The 25,289-nt window shown below is 39.3% G+C and overlaps 1 protein-coding gene across 2 annotated transcripts in view; it reads left to right on the top strand.

The window, feature by feature from the left end:
* Positions 1-872: 872 nt before the first annotated feature.
* EFEMP1 (EGF containing fibulin extracellular matrix protein 1) overlaps positions 873-25,289 on the top strand; it is a 60,501-nt gene continuing 36,084 nt past the window's right edge. The window contains exons 1-5 of one of the 2 annotated variants that reach the window (XM_032592645.1): positions 896-966; positions 1,697-1,741; positions 2,248-2,335; positions 6,469-6,517; positions 6,682-7,098. In XM_032592645.1, the coding sequence (XP_032448536.1) occupies positions 2,252-2,335; positions 6,469-6,517; positions 6,682-7,098 (550 nt within the window). In that variant the 5' untranslated portion in view covers positions 896-966; positions 1,697-1,741; positions 2,248-2,251. Of the gene's footprint in view, positions 967-1,696; positions 1,742-2,247; positions 2,336-6,468; positions 6,518-6,681; positions 7,099-25,289 lie in introns of both variants that reach the window. The other variant, XM_030310642.2, reaches the window with a different exon arrangement.

Below are 25,289 nucleotides of genomic sequence, written 5' to 3'. Positions count from 1 at the left end.
AAACTATTAATCTGACTGTAGAGTTGGAGCCTTCAGAGATAACAGCAATCTGTGTGGTATGATTTGAAGAAGCCAGAAAAAAATTTTTTTGCTCTCCAGATTCCTGAAATTCCACCATTAGTATGAAAGGTGAAAGTGAAATGCCCAACTTTGAATGACCCATCCTGGGGACTCCTGCAAGTGAACCAGTGCAGAAAAGAGAAGCAGTGGATAAGAAAAAGGGCCCATAAAAAGAGGAGGTGTGTGAGACCAAAATCAAAGCTGGTTATTTTGTTAGTGTGTGTTATACCTGGCCCATTGCCAACCATGGCACATAGTAGGTCAACAATATTTGTGGAATGAATGGATTCTATTTTTTTCTACATTTGAGGAAGCAGACCCTCCCCCACGAGCAAAAAAAAAAAAAAGCATTTGAGAGAAAAGGCAAAAGAACCAGTTCAATGAATGGGTTAATTTACTGTCCTAGGAGTCACTTACTGGGAGGGAAAAAAAAAAAAGATTAAGCAGTTCCTCAGGACCCTCAGCAGCTCTCTGGGAGAGATGTTTCCCCTCTAAAGGGCACAAGATACTGTCCGGAAGGCTGGAGCATCACCAAGGCTGATTCAAACCCAAGACCTCACACGCCAAACGTGCCATCTTCGGCCTGGGGTTCCGGGTGTCTGGGAACTGGGGTGGGGGCTGACAGGAGAGGGCAGGCGCGGACGCAGAGTGCGCTAAGAGGAGGGGGCGCGGACCGAGAAGCGCAGCACGCTCTCCCGCCCGGCCTGCAGTGCTGGGCTCAGCTCTTGCACCTCCCTCCGCTCTCTCCTCCGCCCCCCTTCGCCCTCCCCCTTTCCCTCCCTTTCTCCTCCTCCTCCTCCTGCCGCCGCGGCCGCTGCCAGACCTCGCCAGTTCAGACCCACCGGGCTGCCCTCCCCTGCGCTCTCCCCCTGCTGCCCAGGCCCGGAGCGCAGCGCGGCCGCACAGGTAGGAGCCCCCGGTGCACCCGGTGCCCGCCGGGCAGCGCTAAGGGAAATAAGTGGGGGTGACCTCAGGGGTGCAGGGGTACCCGAGAACTGTCCCAGACTGAGCAGGATCTCTCACGCAGAGAGGAAGGTGGAGGTGTGCGGTCTCGGAATGCGATCTGTCAGCATGTGCGAGTACCCGGGTGACATCTGTTTGGATGGGCAAGTGTGTGCGCGCCGACAATCAGCCGACTGGGCTTTGCCCATAAACGAGGCTTTGAAAGTTTCAGGGGGCTAATGTACGAGATTTAAGCCACACCTGGATTCCACAGGAGCTAGTTTGAAGCTGGAGCGCTGAGCAGCTCCCGGGTACTGCCGCATGTTGACTTTCTGTTGCGAGAGGGACCTCACCTCCCCGGGGGCAGGCCCGCTGCCCCGAAACTGGACCCGGCTGCGGTGCGGTTCCCCGGTTCTGGCCGTAGGCAGCCAGATTCTGATACCAAAGGACTGATAATGCGCAGAGAATCAGAAGCTTTGGGCTGCTTCTCCACAAACCTGGGGCTTTTACACAAAGCTGCAGGCAGAGAACTGGCGTGAAAATGCCACTTAGAGAGTTTGTGTTGGAGGATATAAGAAGGAACTCTGAAGTGCAGGTATTCTACTAGGGAAGGAGATTGCTCTTCGAGTTTTGTTTTGGTGTTTTGTTAAAAAAAAAATAGCTTGAAGCCAAGGTAATTCATATTGATTCACAGGTATTTCAGCTGAGCTGTGCAAGGAACTTCCTTTACTAGCTGGAGGTGAGCACACAGGGAAAGCCTTAACGTTCAAGGAATCTGAGATTTGCTGCCCCACCTTCTCTCTCTCTCTCTCTCTCTCTCTCTCTCTCTCTCTCTCACACACACACACACACACACACACACACACACACACACACACAAATGCACCATCTCCTTTGAAATTAAGCACCCTCTCTTTTCTTTTCCACCCCATTTCTGGAGCCTGTTGTGTAGGTACAGTATAAAATGCTTGCTGAATATCCTTTGTATATGTTAAGCGCAGCTGGATGGAGTAAAGTGAAATGTAATTCTGCAGCCGTTTTACAGTCTTTGGTGCCTCGTTTGGCCACGAAGGTTGAGGAGGGGGAGGGGGAATGAGAAAGTAGATTGGAAATTGGGTATGATGGAACCTAAACCTCTCCCTCCTGCCCTTCCTTACTTGATACTTCACAGCTAAACTTTTGTTATTCCGCCCCCCACCCCTCCAGCAGATACTAAGCACCGGTTTGTCCTGTGTTTTCTTTGAGATTCATGATGTTGAAAGCCCTTTTCCTAACTATGCTGACTCTGGCTCTGGTCAAGTCACAGGACACCGAAGAAACCATCACGTACACGGTAAGGGGTGATGGAATTTGAGATAAGTGCGGTTCAGCGGGATTCAGTGACACAAGAGAGACTTTATCCACTCCTGCCAGTGTATGTGGGCTGTAGGCTGTGGAGGGTAATAAATTAAACAACACTTTAATATAGTTCACATTTTAAGATTTATTTAAATTGCCCATGGTTCCTCCAAAAGTTCATTTAGATCACCAATTGAGATAGGGAGCAAAATGTAATGATTCTGCAAAACCAAAAAAGGAGAGAGACCCTTTTAAAAACAAAAACCTAAGTAAGGTACATGTTTCCAAAACATGCAATAAATTAATGAAGGTAAGGAATTGGAAAGCCTGGATCCCTATATACAGGCAGATAAAAACAAACATCACAAAGAAAGCATGTGCCTCATTTGGGTGTGTGACTTATGTTCTCATGTAAATGGCCTGTATTGAATTTATAAAGGCTATATATTCATTTATAGTATAAATAATAATTCATATAAATGCCCTTCAGGTAAACTTTATGTGCTACCAGGATGCAGCATTGGCTAAAGTGGTCTTAAAATGCATTGTGTGAAATTTGGTTTTGCATTTTCTAATTAATTACATCTGATTATTTCCAAGTAATATTTGATTAATTAGTGAATTGCATGGGTATAACCAATGTTTAATAAAATATTGAAAACATCATCAGACCCATCCCACCATCAGGAATGAATGTGGTGAGAACAGAGGGCAATACTTAACCTCACTTCTGGTGAGTTTCTGTGCACCTCTGTTTTGTGTTTTCTTTTTGTTTGCTTTTGTTTTGTGTTTTCTACTCTTTAACCTGTGTTGTGAGACAAGTGGTATTTGTCCTGGATCATAATATGAAAAACATATTTTTCTATTTTCTCCCAATTTAAAATTAAGTAATCCTACTCAAAAGAATGTGAAAAATTTTTGAAAATAAAACTCCTAAAAGTGAGCTAATGTCAATTACTGATAATAAGCATTATCTCACTTTTTGGTATCCTATTATCCCTAGAATGTTAGTATTCATCTGGAAAATGTTCCTTGTTGTTGTTCAAATCAACTATAAATCAAATAAGTTTTCACATAAATATTTTGTTAACTTAATGATAAATATAGTTGCTTCCTCTGCTGAAGATAAATAAAGCACAAGAAATGATTGTTTATCTTCAAATGAGAATGTTTTATTATTCAGGCTAAACTTACTGCCTTCTTAGGAAGCTAGAATGAAGTTAACTACACATTTTTTATATTCATCCAATAAAATATTTTATTGCTACAATTGCTTGTCTTATACCCCCTTCTCTTTGGTTAATCAGCTAAATCACATTCATCTTTAGCAGAGAAAGTTCCTTGTGGATTAAACACTATAATTTTAGACCACTAACTAGGGTTTATTATTTTTATAGCAGATTTTCCAGATATGACATCCTTTTTGTTTTAAGATTGGGTCTATTCTCTCTTGAACTGTGTATGCCTAATGATTCATGGTTAAAGAATAAGATGTAACTACTTTTTGAGTACCCCACTGTGGAGACACCATCTCCTTTCATTTTCGTGGTGAAGTATGAGAGAAGTGGTATCATCTTCCTTTCACCAATAGGAGAACCGCAGACCAGAGAGAGTATCTAAATTGCTGAAGGCTACACAGCCAGCAAGTGGTGAAGCTAAACTCAGTCCAGGCTTGTTTAATAGTAGATCCATATTAAATGTACTGGAACTAAATACCTAAAACAATCTGCATGTCTTCTCTAGTTAGCATACAGATTATTCAAGTGAACTGTCATTGTGCCTGACTTGAAAGGTAGAAGATTGAGCCCATATCCACAAGACAACCTCATATCCCCCTTCCATTTTAAAGTTAAAGTCTATTCAGCCATTTACTCACCAAGTACCTGCCATGTGCATAAGCAATTCTTACCACTAGCAAAAGAATTTAAGTTTTTTTATTAAGAAAATTCAGATCTTCATCTTAGAGAATTTACCCTGGGAAAATATTGTTGAAAACTACAAAGTTCCTGAGCAAGTACAAATATTATCATTATATAGACTATACAAGTTGCTAAAGAAATAGAAAATCAAGGAAGCAATTGTCAGTACCGGCATATTGGAAGAGGTTGAGCTCCATGCTGAACCTTAAAGGAAGTAATGACTTCAGATTAACCTAGAAAGGTTGAAGTGGCCCCTGAATCAGTGAAAGTGACATAATTAAAGTCTAGAGGTAAGAACAACCAAGACAAGTTGAGGAGATGTCAAGGTTAGATGGGCTGGAGCTGGATAGTGGAGGGAACCTGCAGATAGCAGTAGTCAGAGTTGAGAGGTCTGCAAACCAGTGTGAGCTCTTAAATGCAGGAGTAACATAACCAAGACAGCAAGAAAGGCTGTCGTGGAAGCTGTGTGTGGCACACAGAGTTATGGAGACCTGCCAAGAGCGTTGCCTACTCATGAAGCCAAGAAGGCTTTCACCAACGTGGTAGATCTAGAAATGGACACAAGGTTGGCAGAGCTTGCAGGAGAATAGTTGGAAAAGTCAGTGTGGATATTAAGGTTGTAATCCTGGGTCCTAAGAAAGGTGGCAGTGCCTTGGACAGGTTGGGGAAACTAAAAAGAATTAGCTTAGAAGATAAAACGAGTTTAACTTTCACCCTGTGAAGTTTCAGATATCATTAAAATATTTTAACTGAGCTGTCTCCGTTCAGCAATTTACTTGCCAAGCATCTGTTGTGTGCATGAGCAACTCTCAGCTCTATTAAAAGAATTCAAGTTTATTTGTTTGTTCACTGTACTTTTGCTCAATCTTTCCTGAAGCATCTCCCTCAAATCTGCATCTGGTCAAATGTTTTCCTGAGCTTAAAAATTGTGGAGAGAAAAAAAAATAATAATTAAAAAAATTCTTCAGGGGCCTCTTATCACTTACAGCAGTGTTTCTCAGGAAGTAGCCTATAGGCAACCTGTGACAGGGTCACCTGGGATGCTTGTTAGGAATTCAGATTCCAAGCCCCCTACCCAGACCTACAGAATCAGATCTTTTGAGTCTGCATTTTAACAAGCACCCTGGGTGACTCTTAAGCTTGATCATAAAGCTTGAGTTTCATTGACATTCAAGATAGAATTCAGTTCTTGCCTACTCCTCTAACCTCATCCTCCCCCCACCCAGACTACTCCCAGTTCCTCTTTAACAATGTCACACCTTTGCTCACATGGTTCCTCACCCCTAGAATTCCCTCATTTTGCCTGGGAAGAGCATATAAGGCCCAATTCACTTGTGGCCTCCCCCATAAAACTTCTCTGCCACCCTGTCATGCCCACACGCTACCCTGTATAGCATTCATCACTTCTTCCACATACATGCTTGTGTCACGGCACCTGACATCTTGCTCCAACTTGTCTACCTGTCTGTCTCTTCTGATCTGTGAGCTGCTTGAGAACAAGCACAAGGTCTTCATGACCTCTGCATCCTGAAGTACTAGAATGGTGGCTGGTAGGAGAAGGTACTCAGTAGATGGTTTGTTCAGTGATTGAACTAGAGAGGACCTGTAGGAATTGAAGCTAGGAGACAGGTCAAGGTGTGAGTGCAAGACTTGGGACTCAGTTGAACAGGAATAAGGAAAGCCAGCTGCTAGAATGCTTTAAGACAATAGAGAGAGGAGGGGAAGTGTCAAGTGAAGGAAAAAAAGAACTTGGTTGAATCTATCTTTCTTTCTTTTGGTAAAATTTATAATGTGGAAGGAGGGCAAATAAAGCAAAAAGAGCATTCAGGGAGATTAGAGAAGATGAGTATCCTGACAGAGAAAAGAATTCCAGCATGGTGATGGGCAATTGTTCTAAATACAACAGAAGTGGTGAGGCAGCTGGTGATTGAGAAGGGACCTCCTAAAGTGATCCAATGCACAGATATGTCTGAAAGAAAGAAAGAAAGAAAGAAAGAAAGAAAGAAAGAAAGAAAGAAAGAAAGAAAGAAAAAGAAAAAAAGAGAAAGAAAGAAAATCTAGAGAATGTTAAACTACCCATCACATCATGTATCTAAGACTCTAGAGCAAGGATTGTTGCCATAAGAATGAAGCTTTTAGAGTGACTTCTTAGGAAGTTGGATACACAAATTAACTGTCTCCTGGCCCCATCTTTGATGTTTCTTCACAGCAATGCACAGATGGATATGAATGGGATCCTGTAAGACAGCAGTGCAAAGGTGAGCCAACTTCAAAGACTTCTCATCTGAACATAGCTTTCTGTCTCCATCTCATGTCACTCTTCCTGTCCTGTTTATATTCTACCAAAAAGGCATGAGTATATATTTACATGTTCAGATTTCCCTCTGAGAAGATTCCTGATTTCTTTTATTGCTGACCACAGATATTGATGAATGTGACATTGTCCCAGACGCTTGCAAAGGTGGAATGAAATGTGTCAACCACTACGGAGGATACCTCTGCCTTCCTAAAACAGCCCAGATTATTGTCAATAATGAACAGCCTCAGCAAGAAACACCGGCGGCAGCGGAAGGTGTGGGTGCCACTGCAAATGCTGCCGCCACATCAGGTGCAGGCGCTGGGGGCATGGCAGCCAGTGGCATGGCAGCCAGTGCAGTGATGCCTGGGGGTGGCTTGGTCGCCAGTGCTGCTGCTGTTGCAGGCCCTGAAGTACAGACTGGCCGAAATAACTTTGTCATCCGACGGAACCCAGCTGACCCTCAGCGCATCCCAGCCAACCCTTCTCACCGGATCCAGTGCGCAACGGGCTATGAGCAGAGTGAGCATAACGTGTGTCAAGGTAAGCATGACTGATTATGCTAAGGAGAAAGTTCTTGTCCAGGTGCACCTCGTGGTGAGCACGATAACAGCTCACATTTGCTGAGAGCTTCCCACATGCCAATAATCATTGCAATAATGAATCATTATGAATAATTAGTCATTGTTAATAATAACAATTAATCATTGTAATAATCCTAAAAGGTGGTTGCTGCCTATATGGTCATCATTTTACAAAGGAGGAAACTGTGGCTCAGAGAGGTCATCAGGGCTTCTAAACCTTAGCTACACATATTTAGAGTCTCTTGGGAGCTTTTAGAACTTCTCTATATCCAAGCCACACCCCAGCCCAATTAAATAACAGTCTCTGGGGGTGGGTTCCAGGCATCAGTATTTTTTAAAGCTCCCCACGTGATTCCAGTGTGTAGCCAAGTTTGAGAACCAGAGGTCACACAGGTGGTGAGAGCAGAGCTAGCCTGAAAACCCCGGCAGTGGGGCCAGAGTCACAGCTGTCAGCAGGAGCAGTCAGGTTATTCATTCGGAATTTGAAATTGTGCCTGTCAAGCTACTCCATAAATGTCCTTTGGGTTCTCAAGATTTCATTTCACTTGCCACTAACTTATTTTCCTCACTGAGGGGTAAAGAGATGGGACTTCTGTTTCTTGTTACCTTTGAGGGAATCTCCCCCACTCACATTTATGTCTTTTTAAGTTGTCATGGGAGTACATTTCACTTATATCACTTGCACCATAGCACCATCTACTTGGGTTTTTCTGTTTATTTTCACAAAGAGTACACATCACTGTGCATTATTCTAGAAACAGCTGTAGACTCATGCTAGCAAAATGATAAGAATCTTGGGCTTTGAAGATGTGTAGGATATTAGCTAACTGGACTGTGCTAAGAGATTTTGTTCCCCTTTTCCTTCTTTTTGTTATTTTTTATTTAAAAAAAAATTTTTTTTAACGTTTATTTATTTTTGAGACAGAGAGAGACAGAGCATGAACAGGGGAGGGTCAGAGAGAGGGAGACACAGAATCTGAAACAGGCTCCAGGCTCTGAGCTGTCAGCACAGAGCCCGATGCGGGGCTCGAACTCACGGACCGCGAGATCATGACCTGAGCCGAAGTCGGCCACTTAACCGACTGAGCCACCCAGGCGCCCCTCCCCCCCCCTTTTCCTTCTTAGCAAACCCTTTCAGATCTGCCTGGTGTGGAGACTGTTACGAAGATGGGCCATAGGAGCCCCAGACTCCTTTTTCACTGCCAGGGGCTGAGACAGTAGACCCCATATTATACCACAAGTGCCTGGTGCACACTGGCCAATGGAAAGGGCCCAGGAGTTCTTACCTTCTACCTGCTCATGAGTGAGGAAGAGAGCACCTTCCTCCCTCAGCACTGAGGGGCTCAATTGGGATCACCTACATGCTACATTAAGTGAAAGAAGCATCTTCTGGTTCCCTGAGGTGCTGCCTTTCCTTCATTAGTGTTGAGTTTTATCTTCTGTAGGAGATAGATTTCAAATGGCTTATAAATGAAGTAAGGACACCTATCACGCTCTGACTTTTATTGTTTTATATTTTGTGTTCAAATTTTTAAGTACCCCACATCAAGAGCTAACCCGTGCTGTGATGGTGTCACTTTTCAGAGGGCGCATCATATTAGCATCTGTTTCGTGTTACTGTCATGAGTCAGAATTCCAATATTGATGATGAATGCTTCAGCATCTGCTTGATATTCTGATATTTAATTTAAGGATTATGTCAAGGAGATACCCTCACGAGGTTACTTTATGTATACGTATTTGAGTGAATATTGGTGAAAGGTATCTTGAGCTTATTGAAGATACCAACTTTTTAATTGTGTTATTTAAATATATAGTTGAACTGGAAGGGTTGGTGGAATTTTTCCTGAAACTGAAAAGTTATGCTGAAATTTTTTAAGCATTGACTTTTATGTACTGAATTATTTTTCATGCTTCAGATGTATATTTTAAATGGTACTTAGGAGAAAAAAAACATAAATGAATAGGTCATTTCCCAAAGTAGCTTATAGTCTATCATTGATGATTATGGTTGACTTCAAGAACAAAGCCTAGAACCAAGTGAAGAAGCTCTAGGATAAAGCATATTCAAGACTTAGAATATGTACTGGTTACAGTAGAAGCTGTGTAATAAAGTGTGAATAATAAAAATTAAATCCTATTTACTTTTTCTGAAAAAGATTTAGACTACCTTACAAAGTTATTTTTCACATATTACAACATTTGTAATTCTTACTTCTATGAGAATTTTTTTCTTTACATATAAGCTAAAACGATTAAATGCCGTGCTTATAATACATGCTAAAAACATACACTTACTGTGTGCACACAGAGTATTCCCAGCCCAACTGTTCTGCATAATTCAACCAATTTCTAAAACTTGGGATTGGGGTCTGTATCATTGAAAGCAGGGTTAAAAGTTTTTTGGATGACTTAAGGCTTAAGTTGGATTTCTTCCCACCTCACAATTTTGCAAAGTGCCCATAAATGTGGATTTACTTAATTGTTGATAAAAGGGGGTTATTTCATATGATAACAACAGGATAATCTGTCTGGGGAATCTGACTAACATAAGTCGAGTCACACTTGTGCCCGTTTATTATTGAGCTAATCAAACATGCAGTCCAGCTTCTTCTAATTGCCTGCAGATGTACGACATTCCCAGTCCAGGCCAGCAGCACAAAATAATGTTTTATAACCAATGTGAAAGTATGGGGACCTCCGCTTAAAACAATAATGTGCTCCAAGGACCTATATTTCTGACATCATTGTGGAGTTTGAAGAGCCTTCTGTTTTAATAAAGACCTCCACTCCCTTTTAAATATTTTGTACTATGCCCAGTAATCCAAACACATTTACCATGGTTGCTGGATCGGAATAAATGAATGCCTGCAGATGAGTCATATTTGTATTAAAATTATTTCTTTTTTCCACATATATTTTTCAACAGGTACAGTTTATCATTACATAACCTAAAGCTAAGGACATTTTTTATTTAATGGCTGAAATGTGTACTGTGCTTTGGTGTTAAATTCAACTGTACCTTTGAACATACTATTACTAGCCACAGATGGCACCCAATAATTTAAATACCAGTAGGTATTTTTAAGTGTGTTCTGCTTTATAAATATATTTTTATTTTTATATTTTTAATGTTTTATTAAACATTAAAAGAGAGAGAGTAAGATAGACAGAGCATGAGTGGGGGAGGGGCAGAGAGAGAAGGAGATACAGAATCTGAAGCAGGCTCCAGGCTCTGAGCTGTCAGCACAGAGCCCGATGTGGGGCTTGAACCCACGAACTGTGAGATCATGACCTGAGTTGAAGTCCGATGCTTAACTGACTGAGCCACCCAGGCATCCCTATATCTTTAAACAACTGTCTATGTTTTAACATTCAGTGAAAACATGATTTATTATTTTTTTTTTACTCCTTTTCATGTATTTGTCCAGAACTTTTCAATTTAGTGCAAAAGCAAAGGGGTTAAAAGAGTAACATAACATGCAAATATCAATTCACACTGAGCAAGTTTTTTCAAACAAGTTTTGCTATCCATGGGTGATGCTGAAAGAGCAGTTTGCCCTGAGAATTTCAAATGAGCAGCACCATTCTTGGCAGCCATAAAACTACATGAATATCATTTTATTGCCCCATACTTGGAGTCATATATAAATAAAGTTTTAGAAATTATTTCTCTATGAGCTGTCACCTACCTATAAGACAACAGATATTCATCTATTCCAAAAGGAAGTTAAATGAACGGGAAATATATTATAACCCATCAATGTGTCACTTTGTTTCTACAACTTCATTGCATAGTCTCTGTGTAATCTTCCTCAAAGGCAATGGCTTTGGAAATCACTAGTTTGAGTTAAGAAAGGATTTTTAAATTTTTTTTTAACATTTATTTATTTTTGAGAAACAGAGCATGAGCATGGGAGGGGCAGAGAGAGAGGGAGACAGAATCTGAAGCAGGCTCTAGGCTCTGAGCTGTCAGCACAGAACCCGATGTAGGACTCGAACCCACAAACCATGAGATCATGACCTGAGCCAAAGTCAGACGCTTAACCTACTGAGCCACTCAGGAGCCCCAGATTTTTTTTTAAATCATATACAACTTTCTAAAAGCCTCATTCTTCTAGGAAAAAAAAAAAGTCTTTTGGGAACTGGCAAGTAAGAGAAAGCATCGATTGCCCAATTTGAAGGAATTTGTTTACTCAATTGAACTTTCAAAAAATTAAACATAGGGCATTTTGTTTAGCTGGTAATTATGCCATTACTAAAATCAGTCAGGATTTACAGGTATCATTACTAATTTGCTAAAGAAACTGAAACATCAAAAAATGAACTTGATACAAGGGCTTAATAAAGCTGATTATGGAGCCAAATCCAGGATGCAGCACCTAGCTTGTATTACATAAGGTATAACTGAGAGGCGAAAATACAACCTAGGGTTTCCAAATGTCCCTGTTTACCCAAGACTATCTTGGTTTGACTACTGAAAGCCCCACAACCCAGCAAATGCCTCAGTCCTGAGCAAATGGGATGGTTGATCACCCTAGCACATCCTCAACAACCAAATCTCTTGCACCTCACTGCCAAGAGTAAGGAAATCCTAATGTTAAAGCCATTTTTTCAGGTTAAGGCATTGTTTGTCCAGTGGAATTGTTTTTTCAATTTGTTTTGAACTTTTAAAAACCAAACTTCACTGATTTTTAAGTACCTGGACAGAGTCTTTCTTTACAGTTGACAGGCTCCCATTTGCCAGTTTGTCAGTGAGCTGTTTTCCACATTGTTCTAGACTTTGCATGTGTGGAATACCTAGTCATTAGCACCTACATACTTAGATACATGTTATACCTTGGTGGCTCATCTTTCCACATTTCTACTGGGGAAAAACGTACTACACAGCCAAATTAAATACCATGCTTCAACTATAAAGTTTTGTTTGTCAAAATATTTTTTCTATTTTTAGCTGTATTTTAAATGATTCAATTTGATTTTTATCACTATTGTCTGTGATGCAGGAGCAACTAAAACACTAAAAAGAAAAAACTGTATTTTTTAAAAGCCTTTAAGAACAGAAAAAAATATGCTCAGGGTTTAAGAAGCTCTACGCTCTTGGGGATCACCTATTATCTTTTGCACATTTCTTCATAAACATAAGGATAACTAAAATACTATTTTGAAAAGTAAAGAAGTTATTATCTATACATCTACTTTAAAAAAAAGAGAAACTTGAGCTAACATGTACAGATTCTCAGATGCTAGGAACATCTTTCCTTGACTTCTTTCATTTGAAATTTAAATGATCGCATATCCAAAGGTGGATTTAGAAATTATAGTGTAATCAACTGTCTTAGCATACCTGACATTGTCATTACCAAAGAGCTTTCAAACACTACCTTTTTTTTTTTTTTTTTTTGATCCTCACTAATGTCATTAGGGTTTCTCACTGCTTTGGTTAGTTTTGTGAGGAAATGTCTAATTTTTGTTATGTATAATTATACAGCCCAGTGAAGGACTTTGATCACAGAAAATAGATATTTTGCTAAAGGAAGACTATAATTGAGTAAATTATGATATTAGCAGAAACGAATACTTCAAGCAGAAAATAAAATGGGTATTTAGTCTGCTTACTGCTTTTCATTGCTTTTAGTTGTTAGTTGCCTTTGAGTATCTAAAAATTCTCTAAAGCCAGGCCGCCTGGGTGGCTCAGTCGGTTAAGTGTCCGACAGCTCAGGTCATGATCTCACACTCCGTGAGTTCAAGCCCCACGTCGGGCTCTGTGCTGACAGCTCAGAGCCTGGAGCCTGCTTCAGATTCTGTGTCTCCCTCTCTCTGCCCCTCCCCTGCTCATGCTCTGTCTCTCTCTGTCTCAAAAGTAAAAATAAAAACATTTAAAAAAATAAAAAAAATAAAAAAAATAAAAATTCTCTAAAGCCATATAAATGGATAGGAGTTGATTTTATGGTGATACCTTAATTACATTTTAAATAAGCTGATGCTGTGTGGATGGAAGTAATTGATTTTCTCCTGAAAAATCTAGTACAGTTTCATAATTTTGCTTCTCCAAATACCATAACCACTGACTGTTCAGTTAACTTAAGACTATTTCTAGGGGCACCTTGGTGGCTCAGTTGGTTAAGCGTCTGACTCTTGATCTCGGCTCAGGTCATGATCTCACAGTTCATGGGATCAAGCCCCATGTGGAGCTCTGTGATGACAGCACGGAGCCTGCTTGGGATTCTCTCCCTCCCTCTCTGTCTCTGCCCCTCCCCTAATAAATGCATATTAGAAATTGGACTTATTTCTAATATACATTTGTGAACAGTGTATATATGTATCTGATTCATGCACACTCAAAAAGTGTCCTTAAAATTGTTTCATAAAAATTGTATGGCAGCTATTAGGTAAAGGGATGAAAGAAGTCAGTATGATCACACTTCTGCAGCAAAAGACTATGCTATGTAACTACCCAACTCTACGATTTCCACAGTGTGGTCCCTAGACCAGAAGCATTAAGCATCATCCAATAATTTATTATAAATGCTCATTCCTGGGCCCCATCAGACCTACTGGATCTGGGGATGGGGCTCGGCAACCTGTGTTTTAACAATCTCATGATTTTGATGTGTGTTCAAGTTTGAGAACCAATACCCTAACTTAATCTTAACATCAGGAAATTGCATTCAGCTCTAAAAATCAGAGGGCAGGGTCATAATACTTCACATGGAAAATGTGCAGTAGAAAAGAGAAACCATCAAAAATATATATTCTATTTCTAGGATATTATAATATTTCTCTTTTACTTCTCTTACCTTTATTACTGTCATCACCAGTACTCTAATTCCTAAACATGAGAGGTCATGAGTCTCATTAGTAGGGCATGAGAAAGGGAAAGGAGGCATCTAAAGAAAAGAAGAGACCTTGCATCTCTCTATAAAACCTGCAAATGTGAAATACTCTAATGGTCCTTAAATTGTCAGTAGGACCAGTAGGACCTTAAATTGTCAGCAGAAGCTCTAAGTTCTGCTTTGGCTGTGGTAATAATTGGTGTTAAGAGATACTCATACCTCCTGTAGGCATAACCCTTATGCTCATGACACAAACTGGCAAGATGAGGTAATGCTCTTTGCAAGTTCAGTCCATGCAGAGTCACAAAAGAGGAGGTTGACTCTGACTTTGGCTTTAAAAGCATCTTTCATTTCACCAAAGTGATAGGAGATCCTTCCAATAACAGAGGCCCAGCTGACATCTCATTCTATGTAGATTCTGTGTCTATCACCAGATAATAGAAGAATATTCACATAGTGTCTCTGTTCCATTCAAACTTGATCAAAGATTTACTTCTCATCAAAGATGAGATTCTTGTTAAAACTAGTTAACACTTAATCTGTGGAATGAATTTCCCTCTCCCCATAGCAGCAAAAAGAAACAGATTAGAGTAGAATTGCAAGCTTCGGTAACTTCAGGAATGTGCACTGGTACTGGCTCATTCTTTCTTTCTCCAGCAGAAAGTCTCAAACTGTATTCTCTGAAATCAACAAGTTGCCCCATTTGTAAGGATTGCCTTTGCACTTGCTGAATTACTGGCACAATTCTATTCTTTGAAACCAACGAGTAAACAAAATTTGTCCCAAATGTGTTTGATTTTGCACGAATGTACAAATAAGTAATTCATGCCACATCTGAAATCCATTAGCATGCTTCTTTTTCCAGGAGGTAACTGCAAATTGCACACTCAAAAACAAAACTGATCAAGAAAACTGCATTCAAATACTGGCAGAAAACTACAGCTGTCATTGCAAGCATTTAGCCACAATTTCGGTCTTGTAGCTTGAACCTAAATGATTTGTAAACATTTAATAAAGATGAAGTGAAGAAATGACATGAAAAGAAGGCTGAGTAGCAAGATACTGGCAGCAGCATGGATAGCTTATCGCTGTCAATTTCATATGACCACAGATTCAAAGGAGGGAGAGACAGTGAATCAATGTTATGTAAATGTGTACTAAATAGACTAAAAAACTTGAGATTTGGGCAAAATCAATTTCGAAAACTTGAACTACTTTTCAAATAATTGTGCACCTGTACTAGTCAAGGGTAACCAGGCAATACCACAAGTGAAATTGATCAAACAGAACATAAACCCATTCAGTTCATGTTCAGTAAATTCAATCAAGTTTGAGAACCACTTTCTGTTGCGAGCCACTTTGATAGAATCGGAGTGGATGGAATGAGTAGTAATTGTCCTCGGGGAACTTGGCATCATCAACCCCTCAGTTACCAAAAAGTAACAAAAGAGGGGCACCTGGGTGGTTCAGTCAGTTAAGCGTCCGACTTCAACGTAGGTCATGATCTCATGGTTTGTGAGTTCAAGCCCTGCGTCCAGCTCTGTGCTGACAACTTAGAGCCTGGAGCCTGCTTCTGATCCAGTGTCTCCCTCTCTCTCTGTCTTTCCCCTGCTTGCACTCTGTGTCTTTCTCAAAAATAAATAAACATTAAAAATTTTTTTCAAGAAATTAAAATAAAAAAGCAATAAAAGAAACCAACAACAGCCCAGCAAAGTAACACATGGGACATCACAAGAAGTGCATAACAAACTGCCACAAGCAGAAGTAAAACGAGTGTGTGCTTTAGGCATCCTTCCAAGTTACTAAAATCCATATTTGGACATAAAAAGAAAACATGTCCCCAGAAATTTGGTCAAGAACAAAAGTCTGGTTCCTCCCTCAAATGGACCATTTAGAAAGGAATGATGAGGGGAAGTTGAGAGGTATAAAGTGGAAATTAAAATCCAAACAGTAGAGGAAGTAACCATCATGTAGTCAAGCGGAACTGGTAAGAATCAGCATTGTGTCCATGTTCCTTCTACCTTAGAATGGTTTCCCAGGGGAGTCCTCCAGAAACACAGTGCTGCAGATGGGAACGTTAATGAGGAAAGGGGTGGGAGGTGGAGGGGAGGAAAACCCAATCAGAAAATACTCATGATACTGAGCCACTGCACAGCAAACATCTGTGACTGTTTCCATCCTCAGCAACTCTCCCCAACAAAATACTAGTAGGTTCCTCCAGCTCTGCCTAAATATCATCCCGAACTATGTCCTGTTTTACTTATTTTGAATAGACACTAAGCAAATGCTTTGTGTGTGTGTGTGTGTGTGTGTGTGTGTGTGTGTGTGTGTTTAATTGAATAAATTAATGGTTTCTAACCATCAGGGAGCTCAGGCTTATTGTTTACTCTGAGTTCTAAAACCATCCTTGTAAATGAACTATTAAGTACCATATGTATATGAGGTATATTTCCCAACTATGTATTTTATCAAATTTCTCATTAGTAATGGAGGGCTTAGATATCTTGTTCCCATTTTAAGCTTAAGCCACTTGAAAGGAGCTATAAAGTCTATTCTTTATATCCTGGATTGTCAGGTTTTCAATAAACATTGAATAAACAGGTTTCTATTATTGGTGAATAAACAGGTTTCTATTATTCCTAGAGCAAGACTAGTAATTGGATATACCAAAAAAAAAATTTGTTTTTTGCTTTCTGGCAAGTCATTTAACTAGTGAATGCATCTTTGTATCAAATGTATAATTCCTCAGAAATCTAATGGTGAATAGTGAAAATACAGTTGTTTGGGGGAAATATTATTTGTAATATTTGAAGTGATATAATCATAGGGCTAGAAAATAGGTAAACTCTCTGATACTGTGAACAAACTCAAGGCACTTGATAAAGCTCTCTAAAACAAGGGTAAGAAAAAAGGATCAGAGAAATCCATCTTGGTTGTTTTCCTCAACTGCCAGCCAGAAATCCTTTTTTTGTTTTTTAATGTTTTTTTTTTGAGAGAGAGAGAGAGAGAGCATGAGTGTAGAGAGGAGCAGAGAGAGAGGGAGACACAGAATCTGAAGCAGGCTCCAGGCTCTGAGTTGTCAGCACAGAGCCTGATGTAGGGCTTGAACCCACTAACTGCAACATCATGACCTGAGCTGAAGTCAGATGCTTAAACGACTGAGCCACCCAGGCGCCCCAGAAATTATCTTTTTTTAAGTCAATTTTGTTCAAGTGCTGAAGGGTAGAATCCAGGAAAGTCACTTAGTTGGGTATAGGTGACTTAAAGACGTGTAGTTCTGAGCTGGCCCCAGGGTAGGAAGAGCTGATTTGCTTAAGAGGTGAGAAGAAAAGCCATGGATCCCAAGGACCCAGGAAGAAAGAACCCAGTTTATGGAGAGCCTCTTGGGAACTTATGACTAGCTTATACTTGAACTGTAGATGAAATAAGAGTGTGAACCAGAGACATGCATAAAAGCAGAGTGTATGGCTTCTATATATTTCCAGGTAAAACAAGAATCATGATGGGATACATGATAATGAAATAAGCCTTGCACCCTAAACAGCTAGGTGTGCTGCAAGGAATCTAATCCTACTCCCTTGAGTAGAGGTGTAGAACATGATCGAGAATGAGAAACAACTCAAGGGGCTGTATTCTGTGTCCTCGCTGGAGACCAGGTCTATCACAATCTGGATTCAAAGATTTTTTGTTCAGTGCTGATTAGTTAATTTCACTTGTGAAATATTTTGCAGCAAAGCTCTCTTGTCATACATATATTCACAAATGAGTATGCCTTTAAATTGTGGCTGAATTTTTTACTATTTAGTAAAAAACTTAAATATCTCAGTATTTTTAATTTACCAAAATTATGAAGAGCAGTATGTCTGTTTCTCAGAGTCTGCTGTTGAACCTTCAAACTATTGTTGAAGAGTCTTCTTAGAGAATTAGTTCAACTCTAGTTATTCTCCTAAAATATAGGAGCAATTTAGGTATCTGGCATCATTTAACTTTACTAAATCCACCAATGAATTTTTTTCTAGTCACTGCTTTTTCATAATTTGAATGCTGAAGAGAGATTTTTGTGTAAGACGGTTTTCTCTACTTAGCCATGTTCTTTCCTGAGCAGTTTGTGATATCAGAAGATACCTCATCTTTAAAAAGAAGGACATTCTAGGGGCGCCTGGGTGGCGCAGTCGGTTAAGCGTCCGACTTCAGCCAGGTCACGATCTCGAGGTCCGTGAGTTCGAGCCCCGCGTCAGGCTCTGGGCTGATGGCTCGGAGCCTGGAGCCTGTTTCCAATTCTGTGTCTCCCTCTCTCTCTGCCCCTCCCCCGTTCGTGCTCTGTCTCTCTCTGTCCCAAAAATAAATAAAAACGTTGAAAAAAAAATTAAAAAAAAAAAAAAAAAGAAGGACATTCTAGAAGACATTATTAAAAGACACCCTAGGAATCTGCCTATGCAGGCCCAGTGCCCCCTTTCTTGCCTAGATTGCATTTATTCCAGCTCACACACATATATGCACGCACACACACCAAGTTCACAGCCATTTATGGGCACATGCACAGACATATATGATGCACCATCATTTTGGTAGGAAATTTCATATCAAAATTAAGCTGATCAAAGCTGATAAAGCTTCTAAAATGATTCATTTACTCGCTCATTATTTCTATAAAATCAACCCTGGAAACTGCTTTCTAAATTCATGTGTTTACCTACCGCAGGAAAACAGGGCATCTTGGACAGCTACTGAATTATTTAATCAACAAGTAATTACGTTAGATGGAGTAGAGTCAGGGTCAACAAAATAGAAGTGAAAGCACTACAGTGTAGCCTCAAAGGCCCTGCTCTCTTACACTTCTGAAGCGTCCTGGTCATCCTGCACATTTCTTTACTAATCTTTCTCACAGATTTACTGGGATTCCATCCTGACCCGCCTTTGCCTTCTACGATGGGCAACTGAATTTTTAACAAAATAAACTTTTTATGTAGACCATCATAGAATGGATTAAAAAATCACTTATCTGGACCTGACACTGAATCCCCAAGCCCTTTTATTCTTCAGACTTTGGCAAATAATATGGTCAGGAGGTAGCCTGGAATAAAACTCCACTCAACAAGCAAACCAGAAAATTCCAGTAATTCATGATTAAGTAAACTTCCCAGTAAAAGCTGTGGGCCCTTTTTGTAAAAATAGTTCATGACCTGGCATATCAGAAGAACCCTAATCCAGGGAGGTAGCCAGAGGGGGGGAAAATCCTCCCACACAAGCTGGTAAAGATGCAGGGCTTTGTTCTGAACTTCAATTGCATGACTTCCCTTCTTTAGTGATTGAAAAAATAAATAAATAAATAAATAGTTAATGATAAAAAAAAGAAGCTAAATGAAAGAAGGAAACTTAATCATCGTGCGATTTACACAGCTAATGACAGTTCTGAAATAGCAGGAAAGATTATTGGGCGACTACCTCATTCAATAAAAAAGTTAAATAACAAAACCATTGTAAATTAGAGTTCAACTCTAAGTAAACTAAAAAATCTTCTCATTGATTTTTCAATTTAAGCAGAAAAATGGATTGTGTAACCATACCAGAGCCATAGTTTCCAATAAACCAAGCTGTCACAGATGGTTAATACCCCAAATAGACCATCAGAATATCGCTCTATTAGAAGATCTTGACCTATTTAGTTGTCATTGTAAAAACCTGGCCACAAACAATATTAGGGTTCTAATAGAAAGTTTTAAAGAATTATTGGAAAATCTGGTTATATCAGGAGTAGGCAGAACTACACATTACCAAAAGTGTGAATCTATTACAAAGTGCTTTTACCTGTATTTTTCTTTGAAAAAATACACTTTCTGGTCTAATATTAAATAGGGAACAGTTTATAGAGACACGAGAAAATAAGGAAGACCTCTAAAAGGAAGAGTACATGAATTATTTGATTAAGTATGAGTGGTGTTTTGAATTTTCTCAAGCTTAAAAAATCAAATAAAGGTCCTGTTAAGTGGGTAAAACTACCTGCTAGCAAAGGGCCTGCCTGTTACTCAGTGTAGATCTCAGGTTAGAAAAAGAAGAATCCGTGTAGATTCAAGTTCAGACCACATCTTTGCACTTGATTTGGGGAGCTACATTTACAAATTATTCTAACAGATGACACACCACTAGTATGTAAATTCTACTACCCAGCAGGAAAAAAAACACCACTTTCCCTTCAAGAAGAAATAATTTCTTTTCTTTGTTACAGTTAGGGGAACCTCTTATCCACAAAGTTCACAACTGAGTAAATCAGTTGCCAATAATTCATGACTGAAATATTGCTTTCTCTTTGATTGATTTTAAATGTATATACCAAATATTATTGGGATGAAATGGCGATACATGTTATAGGACTTCTCTGGCTCCTCTGCTAAGTGACTCAACTAACAATGACACTCTCCCCCAACACCACCTACCATCACCACTTATCAGTATGAAAATCACTCATCTAGGAAAAAAGCAAAACCTGCAATGAACACCTGTTCAGGTAGAGGCCAGGACCATAGTCACACATTGGTGGAGAGAAAAAGCAAGATAGAGCAAACAGGTGAGTCATATCCTTCTCTTCCAGGAGTCTCCTCTTACCCTGAATGACAGGAGAAGCTGTAAGAAGACTGAGGGGCAGGGAAAAAAAAAATAAGAGAGATGTAGAATGGAACATCTACATCTGGAAGAGAGATGTAGAGAGAGAAAGAGAGAGAAAGGAGAGCAAGATAGGAACATTAAGGACAATGAGCAAGTGTAGACTATACTAATCAAAAATAGGTTCTACTGAAGTATCTCATAAAATAGTATTACAGTTACCAACTTCCCACTTATGTTCATACATATAAATGCATATTTTCCTCAAAGAAGAAACCGATGAAGGAAAAAAGGAAAGATGGCCCTGAATAAATCAGGTTTACTGTTTTTTTGTTTTTTTATAAAATTGGCTAGGGGAGTTTTAAATTTGGAATTCAATTGTCTAATGTTTTTTGAGAATCTTATATATGCTATGTGTGATAGACCAGTGCTTCTCAAATTGTAATGAAATATGAATTACCTGGAGATCCTATTAAAATGAAGATACTGATTCAGTAGGTCTAGGATGAGACCGGAGATCTCACATTTCTACCAAGTCCCCAGATTTTGTTGATATATAACAGAGCATGTCTTTCAGTAGTTGACAATTTGTGCTTCCCACCAGGAAGCAGATATATCTAGATATATACTTGCTGCCTTTAGCAAAATGTAGTATAATGTGGATAATTTGCATGTGGTGAGTTGTTTTTTGTTTTCAGAAAGGTATTTTTCTCCTCTGGTTAGTACTCAGTTTCTCCAATGCAAATTCCGTTGTAACAGCTACAGCTGTAATACATAGATATTTTCTTTGCTTACTAATTAATAGAATTTTCTCCTGCAGTAGAATGTTTTTATGCTTGAATGCTCAGGAGGATCCCAGAAAGTAGTCTTTGGCAGCCAAGAGTGGCAGAAATCCCATGAAACTCAGCAAAAGACAAAGGTTCCCATCTGGGTCTTCCCCTAAGTGACTCAGACTGTGTTAAACCAGTTAACCTCTCTGGGCCTCAGTCTTCTCAGATGTTAAAGTTAAAAGAATTGTCCTTTCCAGCTCTTATTGAAAATAATTTTTAAAAATGAGAGAAAGTAAGAGAGAGGTCAAGAGAATGCACTTTGCCTAGGTTATAAGCTTTACAAGGGTGGTAGCTATATGGCTCTTGATTGATACATGCCTGGTATGTCAAGTGGTTCTATTGATAGGAGTTCTTCTTTGCCTTTCAGATGGTATTTTTATCAGGAAAACATACCAGAGCAAGTTAAAATCTGCCCAGGGAAGAATGCAGGTGCCTTCTGTGACTATAATAGCATTAATGACTCAGAAACAAAAAGCCAGACAGTTGTAATGACGTGAAGCTTTATTGACAAAACAGTTCACACCTTGTACTGGTTGTTTGTTAAAAGTCAGGACCAAATCACTGAAGCTTTAAAAGCTAGATCACTGCAGTCTTTTCTCCAGGCACTGACAGGGGTAATTATTGTAGTTCATGGCACAGCCCAGGACTCCCATTTCAATTCTAGCATAGAAAGGAGTTGTTTTTACTTTGGTGCACAGTAAATATACTTTTTGCATGTATTAATATAAACTGCTTTAAAATGTAAAGGTGCCAACACTAAATGTTAAAGGCTCTGTATTATCTTCTTGATTTTGAATTAAGATTTCCTGCCTTCCTAAGTACCTTTCAGCAAAGAACAACCTGTTCATTTCACATTTTGGGATTGTTTTTAGCCTCAGACTCAAACCAGATTTACAACCAAAATAACTAGTCCTTACTCAGCTTATGTTTTATTATCCATCACACAGAAACCATAAGGAAATCTATGCCCTAGTTATCTGTTGCCAGATAACAAGTAACCCTAAAACTTAATGGTTTCAACAACACTTACTATCTCACATTTTTCCTGGGTCAGGAATTGAGGTGTGGCTTAGCTGGATCCCCTGGCTTTGGGTCTTTCACTAAGCTACAGCCATCTCTAGATTTGACTAGGAAAGACCCTCTCCCTAGCTCCTTCCCCAGTGGTTGTTGGCAGGATTCATTTCCTGCCTCTATTCCTCATGGGTTCTTCCTCCTTCAACTCTTTGCTGCATGTGCCTCTCCATAGAGCATCTTACAACATTGCAGCCTTCTTCATCAGGGTAAGCAAGTGAGGGGGCAAGAGAAAGTGCCAGCAAGAGAGAGAATGCTACTAAGACTGAAGTCACAGGCTTTTGTAACTTAATCATGGAAGTGACAACCCATCACTTTTGCCATGTTCTGTTCACTAGAAACCAGTCACAAGATCCAGTCCACTTTCAACGGCATAAATGCCAGAAGTCTGGAATCATTGGGATCCATGTCACTAGCTGCCTACCATAATGTGTAATTAAAATTCCCCCTCATTGATTCCAGCCAAACCTTTAGAGTTACATCTAGAATTATGAATAGTTTCAAAAAGCAAAATATGAATTAAAAAGCAAAATGCACCCACCTCCACAGCAGTGCAAGAGACTGTATGACTCATTCAGATATAGAGTCTGATAGGTGTGGTTGAAATAGGCAAAGTACTATCCATAAGAACCTCACTCTTCTGACAGCTCCTTTTGAATGAATGGGCCTTTCTCTCCTTCATGGACTTATAATTTCTAAAATCCTACCAATCCTGCCCAAAACTACTCCTAAGTAATTATGACCATATCCCTTGATTTGAAAACTTTGTAATTAAAATCTCCTTTAATCTACTCTACAAATAAACAATAGCCTTGAAACAAAAACTTTGTGAGCAAACACAAGAACTACCTTTGTTCTTGCAGATTAGCATAAGTCTACATGCCTGTTACCTAAAATAAATTTAATAAACATCCTTTTTGCTTCATGTTAACTTTTGTCCTAGACATCTATGATATTTGTGTGTTTGGTAGGGAATTGTGGAAAATGTTCTCCATCTCTCCCATAGAAATCTCTGTTTAACCATGTTTAAACATGTCTATACCTTTTGCCTCAAAAGTGTACTAGGAGACATGGGAAATATAACCTAAGGTTACAGTAAATAGGTTATGTAAGATTTAAAAATTCAGAAGCCATAAAATGTAACATGGACTTTCTTGGGATTCTAAGGAGTAGGTATCTTGATAAGGAGGCAGGATAGTGGCTTGTTTTTCAATAAGAAGACAATAATGAAGTGCACTCTGAAGGAAAAAAAAGGGAAAAGATACATAAGCAAAAACAGAAAAATCAATGAAGGTGGAAACCAAAAAATGGAACAATGTACAGAGGAAATTGTAAAATCAAATGGTGACATGGGTCGAAAGCCACCAGCCACATCCAAACTCTCTTAAAAGAATGTTCTAGTAGCTAAATTGTGAATTAGCCAGATGGAAAGGATAGATAAAAGGCTAATACGGCTATTAAAAGGAGTAATTAAAATCCAAAGGAAGTGTTTTATTTTTTCTTAAAATGAATATGAACCAAATGTTGTTAAATTGCTTTTTAAAGTGCATTAAACAGCTCTGTGTGGAGTTCAGTACCTTTTCTCTTTGGTTCACTTTCCCCAGAATTAGTTTCCAGATTTTCCCAGGTGTCTCTGATGCCAATAATAAAAATCTCTTTGGGCCTGTTGAGTAGGTACTAGATAGAGTACAATCCTAGGTACTAGGATATCCTAGGTACTAGGAAACCAGTTAGAGGCCAACCTCTGGCCTCAGGCCTGAAGCATCCTGGGGAAGTGGGTCTGGTTCATGAAGCAGTCAGTGAGAGCTTGGGCAGTCTTCAAGGGGGCTCCCAGTCAGATGTAGTTCCCCTTACTGTGAAATCCAGAAAGGGGAAAAAAAGTATTATGCTCATAAGATTTCCTCATATTCAGCCATCCATTTGCTAATACATTCTCTTGACATAAGTAGCCTACTAAATTCCTCTTTTCTCATCACTAACTCTAAAATGACAGCTTAAGGATTATCCTTTCTGCCATTTACCATGAAACATAGCTCCAAACCAGTTTGTTGTAGGTTTCTGAGCTTAACCACATAGCTCACATTGAGTGGATAATCAATCATTCTATGACTAAATCCATCTGGAACAAATTTGAAGAAGTGGTCATGTAGGTTTTTTTTTTTTTTTTTTTTAAATTAAACTGAAACCAGAGTTGATTTCTTTTTTCAAAGATTTAAAAGAAAAAAAATTATAAAACTCAACAATGACTTCCCCCACCCCAGAACTCATGCATGCTCTGAGTAAGATTGGTTCTGTCCTGCCCCCATTTTGCATTTCATTTAATTTTTCAGAGAGATAGTCCTTGAGTGCTTTGGAGGAGAATCCCTTCTCAGAGAATGAGGTCACATTCCCTCCTTGGATGGAAGGAAAAGGAGACATTTTGTGGCCAGGTTGTCGCCATAACTTCATGCTGATCTTAAATTCCCAAACACAATCTTAAATTCTCAACTGAGTGATTATGGAAATAAAAAAGTCTGTTTCTAGCCATTCTTGCTGGATCCACTACTTTTTACCCTGTAGGCATAAAAGGATAATTTAAATATCATGAGGCTTGGCTTTAAAGAACTCCACCTTTACCTGGCTAGACCCCAAATTGTTAATGTAAATTTAGAATACATTTTCTCATGTACACCCTGAAATATGCACCATGCATGCATTCATTTGTTCAGCTTTTAGTCGTTTATTCTCCAAATCATGTATCGATGTGTTCAGTTTATATGTATTCAAACTGTACTAGATGCCTAAACATAACACCTTACTTGCAAGGACTTTTC

The sequence above is a fragment of the Lynx canadensis genome, chromosome A3 (genome assembly GCF_007474595.2).
Source record: "Lynx canadensis isolate LIC74 chromosome A3, mLynCan4.pri.v2, whole genome shotgun sequence".
Taxonomy (NCBI): Eukaryota; Metazoa; Chordata; class Mammalia; order Carnivora; family Felidae; genus Lynx; species Lynx canadensis.
The sequence above is the reverse complement of the archived record's forward strand: the minus strand, read 5'-3'. Positions and strand labels throughout refer to the sequence as shown.